The 8,948-nt window shown below is 40.5% G+C and overlaps 1 protein-coding gene across 1 annotated transcript; it reads right to left on the bottom strand.

Annotated features, from left to right (window-relative positions):
- Positions 1-7,239: 7,239 nt before the first annotated feature.
- On the bottom strand, positions 7,240-8,069 carry LOC119428531 (inter-alpha-trypsin inhibitor heavy chain H5-like). The gene is made up of 3 exons (XM_037696211.1): positions 7,956-8,069; positions 7,847-7,882; positions 7,240-7,407 (listed from the first exon to the last, which is right to left on the bottom strand). The coding sequence occupies exons 1-3, from the start codon at positions 8,067-8,069 to the stop codon at positions 7,240-7,242; spliced, it is 318 nt and encodes a 105-aa protein (XP_037552139.1).
- Positions 8,070-8,948: the final 879 nt, after the last annotated feature.

The raw sequence follows: 8,948 nt of genomic DNA on the forward strand, positions 1-8,948 counted from the left end.
AGGCTTGAAACACAAGAGTCAGGGTGGCTTCTGGGTAATACCAGATGGCTAGGCCTCAGACTGACAAAGCCTCTTGGATGAGGGGCGAAACGTTTCTTTTTAACAAAAAAAAAACGAAGTCCAGATGATATGATTCAACCTTTTTTGTTGTTATATACCTGGATGACTGAGAAAACAAACTTTGTGTTTTTGAAACCATTAGTGAAAAGGCCAGACTTCAGGGGTATCTGAGGCAGGCTTGAAACACAAGAGTCAGGGTGGCTTCTGGGTAATACCAGATGGCTAGGCCTCAGACTGACGAAGCCTCTTGGATGAGGGGCGAAACGTTTCTTTTTAACAAAAAAAAAACGAAGTCCAGATGACATGATTCAACCTTTTTTGTTGTTCTATTCAAGATAGTTTAGTTGCAAATATAATCGTTGGTTGTTACTTTCAGGATCTATCAAATCAAAGTAAAAAAGTTAAAAGATAGCATATTTAAATACCAAAGGAAAAACACCAGCACTTCTTCCCACTGCTTTGTCTTTTCAGTTTCGTTCTGAGCGTGGGTAAAAGTAGTAATTCGGGCCTGAGGGGCTTGAAATGACAAACTGACCTCCTCTGAAACCATTCATTGTGAGGCCACATCAAAACACACTTGTTCTGCTCCTGCAGGCTGCTGGCGGGTGGGAGGGAGAGCAGATCAAGGGGTCGAGGAGGGTGCGTTTGTCTCAGAAGTTCCATTACCACAGAGACAATGATCTTCCTCCCTCGCAGCTCGGTCTCGGCCTTATCTTTTCCACTTTTCTTTTTTATGTTCAATCTGTGTTTTTTTTTTTTTTTTTTATACAGTTTCCCTGCTCCAGTTCTGCAGCAGCTGCAGAGATCAGCTCTGGTTCTCCTGGCAGGTTTTATTGCAGACGGAAGAAAAAGTCTGAGCGTGATATTCCAGTGTGGGCGGGAGGAAGAAGGGTGTTATGTGTCCTGTCTGGTGCATCTATCAAAATTAAACTTGAAAAATGGGACGTCTGTTTTGAACTGTCAGGAGTTTTATCAGATTTATTCTGAATTGCAAAAGATGGAGGATTTTGTTTATTGCTCGCCTTTTGTGTGCTGCGCGAGTAAGTGTTTGTTAGCAAAATATTTCCTGGATTTTAACGAGACTCGGAAAATAATTACTACATGTGCATCTACAACTGATTAACTTTTAGAACCGACCCAATTTAAAGATGGCCGCCCCACCCAAGTGCCGTCAACAAACACTAAAATGACAAAAACTCAATTCATCTCAATTTTAAAGATATTGCACAAACATTTGGTAGTAGCTGAGGGTCATGACGACACAAGCTCCAAGATTTGATAGATCAAGTTTTTCGTTTCAGTCTGCCAATAACGGAGTCAATGCTGTGCGTCTGTTAGCAAAATATCTTTTGAACTATCGGCACAAGACGGATTTCCATGAAACTTGTAGGAAATAATCGTTGGATTGGTAACTGCAACTAACAGTTGGAAGCTTCTTGGTTTGAGAAGAACACGACATCTGTTTTTGCAAGCTCTTATTACAACTATTCTACAGATGTTGAGCTAAAGTTTCTTGTGGTATTGAAGATTATTTGTTGTCAGACATCCGCCATCATTCATCGTAATGTGCAACAGCTTCAATCCTCAGGTTATTAAACATCCATAACACACAATTTTATCAATTTTTGACACCAAAGTTGTATTTTGAAACACATTTTCCCCAAAGGTTAAATTACAGTAATGCTACAATAATATTTGAAATCAATCTAAAATTGAAGGCCGTTACAAGAAGCTGGTTCAGTGCCACTAAACGGTCCAGTGTTCATCTATGAATCAAATGAAAGAAAGATTCATTGAGTTTATGTGCCCCAGTTTAAAAAAAAAAGAACTCATGCAATCTGTGGTGCACAGAGTATGTTGGGCATGACTCTCAGCTACTACCACACCTAATTTTAGCATAATATCTGTAAAATTGACCAAGTTATGCCCATTTATGTTTGCTGAGGTCTGTTAGCTGTGATGCCTATCTTGGATCTAACTGGCTCCAGAAATGGATCAGTTATAGACATGCACTCAATAACTAATTTTTTAGCATTTCATTAAAATACCTTCAGTGAGTAAGATCTATACACTGCTCAGTTCATACCACGAGACCAGTTTGGGCTCTCAAAGTGAAATGGGGAAATGGACTTGGAGGAATCCATATCAGACTCAGTTTGGCGAAAGATCATCAGAACATTTATTCATCCTCAATCTGTCTGAGATGTGCTGTAATTCAATTCAAGGTGGTGCACCGGCTGCACTGGTCCAAAGACGAACTGTCCCAGATCAAAACTGACCTGGACCCTGCATGTAACTGGTGTAAACAAACTCCAGCTAGGCTCTTACACACATTCTGGACTTGTCCAAATCTGCAGAGCTATTGGCAATCTACTCTTGATACCTTCTCTGGGATATGTACTCATCACCATTCATTTCATTGTTTGGGGTGGCCCCTGTGGATGCATCCATATGATTGTTTTTGACTCTCCTCTAGCCAGGAGACTTATTTTATGCAGATGGAAGGATCCGTATCCCCCAGCATATGAACAATGGATAAGAGAAGTTATGTATGATATTCATCTGGAAAATATTAGATATACTCTGAAAGGAGCCGTTGAGAGATTTTGGGACACTTGGCAGCCTTTTGTATCTTATATTGAAACTAGTATATCAAAGCCTGTCTGATGTATTCATGTCTATGTAGCTGATACCATATAAGAGGGAGGGAGGGACAGGATTTTGTTGTATGTTTTTTTTTTCTTTTTGTGTGTGTGTGTTCTGAAAAAAAAGAGGAGAAGGCTGATAAAAAATACGTTCAGTGGTTCATGTGAAATTTTGCTGACAGACAGGCAAATGAACACACAGTCAATGTCATGATCCCCTGCATTATAACATAGCAGGCGATTAAAGGAGATTTTGTGGCACAACTTTTAGTCTATTTTACTAAAAGCAGAACATGAACACACTTTATTTTCCCATTTGTCTCTGGAAATACATTCTAGTCAGCTTATGGTTGCCAATGTAGTGTATTTTTTTTTACTCAATCAATTTCAAATAGTTTTCATTTTAACGTTTGAAAATGAGAAAGTTGAATGCGCCTTCATTGGACACTTAAACCGAGCAACAAAACAGTACCCCGAACACAGAGGTTCACCTGTCTCATCTTCTTCCCCAGCATGGAGGCGCTAGTGTCGATCACAAACACCACGTTCTTGGGCACGGCAGGAAGTTCTTTGGGGGCAAAGTAATGAACGAAATGTCCGTTTAGAACCTGGAGACAGAAGACGGGTGCAACGATGCAGATGAGTTTGGCAGCAGTGTATAATATTTCATCCACCGGTTAGTCATTCAGCTATTTAGAGTCTATGATGGATGCTCATGCTCAAACAGTTTCCCAGTTAACTAACTAAATGGGAATTATGATGCAAAATGTTCTGACCTGGATGTCTCCGATTCCCATGTCTCTTTGGACATCGTAGCGGACCACAAAGTCTCCCAGAATGCCGCTGGTGGAGATCTTGGCCTGTTGGACGATGTTGGGGCTGAAGCTGATCTTGCGGACGTTGTTTTCGTTCTTGATCACCGTGGTGATGGGAACTTCAGGTTTGGCTGGAGCACAAAGACAGGAAATGAGTCAGATTATTATTTTTTCCCTTTTGGATCGAGAACAAAACACTAAGATAAATAAAGTGTCTGTCACCTTGAGGTAAATTTAAACTCATGAAAAGGATCTCCGTTTTCTGTTTTGGAGGAAAACGGTTTGACGCAGGCATGAGCTGAATTTCCTAATATTTCTTTAGAAGGTTTTATTCATTAAAAAAACACCTGTAATTGTCATGGACACCAAACGTTTAGCACCTGAAAGCATGAGTATATTCCTGAACCTGTTAACTTTGGTTCCTTGGGACGGGTTGCAGTGTTAGCAGCACCGTTGCTCTTGCTGTTGCGGAGTGGCAGCACCTCCAGGTCCGTGATGGGTGAGTGGTCGACGATGGCGATGTCCAGGCTGAGGCGGCTGACCAGCTGCAGGGGTCTAAGGCTGGTGACGTGCTCGTAGCGTCCCAGCCGCCGCTGCAGAAGCTCCTCGTACATCAGCAGGAAAATGGCTCGACTCCTGCCGGGAATGTTCACTGCCATTCTGAACACCTCCACCTCGGGTTCTGGGCTGGAGAAGAGACAATTGACAGCCTCATCATCTAATGTGGTTTGTCCAAAACATAACAAGACATTATTCTTTATCAATAAAAACAGAGTTAGGGTTAGGTTAGGTTAGCGATTGGTTAGGTTAGCTTAGGGTTAGCGTTAGGTTAGGGTTAGCTTAAGTTAGAGTTAGCAATAAGCTAGGTTAGCTTAGGTTAGGGTTAGCATTAGGTTAGGGTTAGGTAATAATGTCATCACAATGTCAGCACTGCATGTTTCCATACAATGGCGAAATTAGTCTCTGCATTTAACCCATCCACCACCAGGTGGTGCAGTGGGCAGCTATTCAAGGCGCCCGGGGGGCATTTTGGGGATGAGACGTGCTGCCCAGAGACGCCACGTGATGTGCAGTGACTGGGGATTGAACCTGGGACTTTTGGGTCCCAAGCCGGCTGCCCTGCCTCTACACCATCTCGGTCGTTAGGGTTAGCATTAGGTTAGGGTTAGGTTAAGTTAGGGTTAGCATTAGGTTAGGGTTAGGTTAAGTTAGGGTTAGCGTTAGGTTAGGTTAAGTTAGGGTTAGCATTAGGTTAGGGTTAGGTTAAGTTAGGGTTAGCATTAGGTTAGGGTTAGGTTAAGTTAGGGTTAGGGTTAGGTTAAGTTAGGGTTAGCATTAGCTTAGGGTTAGCGTTAGGGTTAGGTTTAGCATTAAGTTAGGGTTAAGTTAGCATTAGGATTAGGTTAGGGATAAGGTTATGGTTTGGTTATCGTTAGTTAGGGTTATCTTAATGCACAATAACGGTCATATTTAAAACTTACAAAAAGTTCTGACATCAAATTACTTTAAATTAATTCAAACCTTTGAAAGTGAACTTTATTTTGATGGGATTCTGATTTGTATCTTGTATCAAACTTTGCATTCAAGTTTACCAGGAGAGAAACAATTTCATTTTTTTATACTCTCTAAAGATTTCAATCCATCTTGTCAGCCATTTTCCTCCACCCAGAGTTCTTTTACGGTGTCGTCAATGAATTCCACAATCAGCAGCGTTTTTCACGCATGCCACACCACATCATGACACTCCCACCTCTTTGCTTCACTGACAGCAATGTGCATTTATAGCCTCAGGCTCACTCCAAACTCAATCACAATGTGTTTTTTTTTTTTTTTTTTTGAAGGGGAGGCAGTTTATTTAAGCATTTTATTCTTGACCACACTTAAAGTTTTTGGGATGCTGTAGTTACAAAAACTCAAATTTAGTTCCTTTGCTTAACAGTTTCAAATGATTTTAGCTCAGAATCAATCTTTCTGTATCACCTTCTGTGTTTCTAATATTACAGAGTTTTCACTTTTTTCAGGAGTTCAAGACAGCTGGAAATGGCATGATGTCGCTTCTTCCGTTTTTGTCATTTCTTGGATCACAGGTTTTAGTCACAGCTGTCTAACTCATGACTGACAATCTTAATCTTTGTGGTGTTAGTTGTGTGGTTTGAGTCGATCTAGGAAGAGATGCACACAAATCAGCATTTTTATACCTTGTGTCACTCGGCTCTTTGTTCTTGGGCTTGCCGTTCCCTTGTTTGACCCTCTTCTCCTTCGGTCGGACTTCACTCTGGTAGACACGCCCTCCAATGATCCTGGTTCAAGGGGGTCAAAGGTCAAGCTTTAGAGTACCACATACATTCACGCACACTATTGTCGTGGCTCAGCTTGGTTTTTCATGGACAAAGGCCTCACAAAACGCTGTCAGTATCTATTTACACAGCCCCGTCCTGCACATGAACAGATCTGAGCCCTTTCTAACCTTTTACTCTCTTAAATCTTCATAAAAACTGAACCATCGAGACAAATGTCAAAGCTGTTAATGTTTTTTTTTATTGTAGTTGTAAAGTGTTTTTAATTTATGCATGGTATAATAGGGGGGTGATGCCCATTTTTATTCTGTTCACGTTTTTTCTATTAAAAAAACAAAACAGGCAGATTATAAATCAAAACTCGTGGCCCACACTGGGAGCAGTCTGCTGAAATTGTACAACATGAACGAACTTTGCAAAAATTTATGGGCTTTTGACAAATCAAGAGAAGAAAAACTTCTTTGGAGCTCTACAGCTCGGACGTACTTCATATTTAAATTGACATTTTGACATATTTCACAGTTTATCTGTATTCATAGATAAGTTTTATGATAGTTGAAGATTTTCAGTGGAACGCTGACTCAACGTTTTAGCGTTCTGATCCTCAAAAAGCTGCTAAAACGTCTTCCTATCACAATAAGTTTAGTACTTTAGCTCAATTTTTTTCTTCTAAACGGGAAGAATTAAAAAAAATTTTTTTACTTGTACTATTTCCCACATAAACACAATAGATAAATAAAAATTCACACATGACCAGCAGAATTTTGGCGCACAGTTCAATAATTTGTCCAATACAGCTTACAGTTTTCACACAGTGGTTGCTTTTTGAGGCTTACTTTTTAGTCAGTGTTTCTGTCTGTCGCATACACAAATATGTAGATATTGTGGCAACCTGCCCCTGACAGCCGCTTCAATATTTTTTAAAATCTTCCTTCTTTTATACATGAAAATGTCTTTTTTTTTTCAGATTATTTTGAAGTTTTGTTGGAATTCAGGACAGCTGCTGCATCAGCATCCTTCAAAACTTCTCCAGTTATGTTCTAGTTTACCATCTTTGCCATCTTAATGAGAATCTACTCGTAATATTATAGCAGGCTGCAAATATGCTAAAAAAAAAAAGATAATTTAGTTTCTAAATCTTGCTAAAATCGATTGATTATTATGATATTTTTCTAGAAATATGGATCAACATTTTGATTAAAAAAGAAGTGCAAATAGTTAACAGCCTGAATGTCAAACCCACTCTTGGAATGAAAATCCAAGAAGGAGGTTAAGTTACATTTCCACCTCTTCACATTTATCAAATCACAAAAAATAGAATCCCTATTCATAGAATGAAGTTTTATCCAGTTATTTCTGAGATCTGATATTGGTTGGAGGCCCATAAGATGTGAGCTGAAGGTGGAATGATATGGGTGGTTCCTACATGGTGAAGTTGGAGATGTAGGCTCCGGCGGGGATCTGGAACTGGAAGAGGCCTTCAGCCGCAGCAGAATACCGGTTCAGCATGGCGCAGTGCACAGCAGTGAACGCGTAGCGGGAGATGATGGTGGTCTTGATGGACAGCTCTTGGATGTGAGATTTGGCCTCCTGAAACACAAGAAGAAGTAAGGACTCCCATACACGCCCCTCGCTGAAACAGCTTCATGCGCATGGCGCTGTCGCGCGTAAAGGCGTCGCTGCTGTGCGTAAAGTTTTTCCACCTTGAATTTCTTTCATCTTGACAAGTCAGAGCCAGCCGCACTTCCCCACAGCTCAACAGGCAGTGGGATTTGTTCAGCTCAGATGATTACAACATTACAGAAACTTTGGCTCATCTGCGCGCTTGGCGGATCTCCTGCGTCCACACCCAGCGCGCACGTTTGGAGCGACAGACTCCACTTTTATCTGACTTAAACTGGGTCATCCAGTCTAGATCAGAACATTTATCACTTATAATCACTTATTTCGACCACTTGGAATCATTTAGAGGGAAAAATACCAGAATTGCAAAACGTTTTTCTGGATCTAAATGAGATTCATTTCTTACCTTAACAGGTTTCAGCTGCCGTGGCACCCTGCGCGCCTGCAGAGACAAACATGGTCAGGATACAACTAATTTAAACACAACGTGTGCAAAGCGGCGGTGCAGATCTTACAAAGTCCAAATCAAAGTCTGCCTGATCGGGATCAACATCATCCTCAAACTGGGACTCCGCCAGTTGCCCCAGAGCAGCGGGACTGAAGCAGAGCAGCAGAGTCAGCAGCAACATCCTGCAGGTCGTCTCCATTAAAAGCTCGTTACAAAGATAAATGACACACCATCGTTATTAATGGTAATCCTGCTGTCTGAGTCCCAGTCCAGATCAGACTGACCCGACGGAGAGTTGACGCAAAGGAGAAAAACCCGCCCCCACCCACTGGAGCAGAGGGATGAAAACCTCAACTTGCTGCCTTCAGGGACCGTCGGACAAAAGCCAAGGAAGAAGGAAAAATACAGAAACTTTTACAGATAAGTCAGTGTGCATCAGTTTATAGTATTCATATTGCCATAGTGACGCAACAACAGGACCACAAAGTGAGACTCCATTTTAATTTTGACTCTTTTCCGAGTTCAACCCACATTTCTTTACATAAAAACCTAAATACTGCAGGTTACTTGGTTCATTGGAGTAAAAAGCAGACGCTGACGGGTTCGGCTTTATGTTGGATTGAATTTATGGAAAAATAAAATGTGTGCACAGGAAAAGAGATGTCTATAAAATGACAATAAAAGCTTGTGCAAACATTTATTACCAGACACTCTTTACTTGAGTCAGACACTGTAAGACCTGGTTTGTTTTTTATCATTCATTTCTATTGAACAGAGTGGAAACACTGGAGTTTTTAGCTCATGTGAATGAATAGTTTTAATTAGACAGTAAAACTATAATTGTATTTTAATTGACAAAGAAGCACATTCACAAATATTTAAAGGGGGGAGAGGGTGTCACGCATATTAAATTCAATCAATTAAATTTAATAGAATTTAACAGAGCTTTGCCGTCACCTTGTGGTAATATTGACACATTACAACTTTTAAGACTTTTTTTTTTTTTTTTGTCAAGTCAGATTTATTTATATTGCACATTTCAAACAGAAACTGTCACCAA

The sequence above is a fragment of the Nematolebias whitei genome, chromosome 22, assembly GCF_014905685.2.
Source record: "Nematolebias whitei isolate Nwh7 chromosome 22, NemWhi1, whole genome shotgun sequence".
Taxonomy (NCBI): Eukaryota; Metazoa; Chordata; class Actinopteri; order Cyprinodontiformes; family Rivulidae; genus Nematolebias; species Nematolebias whitei.

Excerpts from the sequence above, each read along its gene's own strand:
- LOC119428531 (XM_037696211.1), bottom strand. The coding sequence starts at position 8,069 with ATGTTGCTGCTGACTCTGCTGCTCTGCTTCAGTCCCGCTGCTCTGGGG. Across the intron at positions 7,883-7,955 it reads CAGACTTTGATTTGGACTTT|GCGCGCAGGGTGCCACGGCA; the intron begins GTAAGATCTGCA and ends TTGTCTCTGCAG. Across the intron at positions 7,408-7,846 it reads GGCAGCTGAAACCTGTTAAG|GAGGCCAAATCTCACATCCA; the intron begins GTAAGAAATGAA and ends CTTGTGTTTCAG.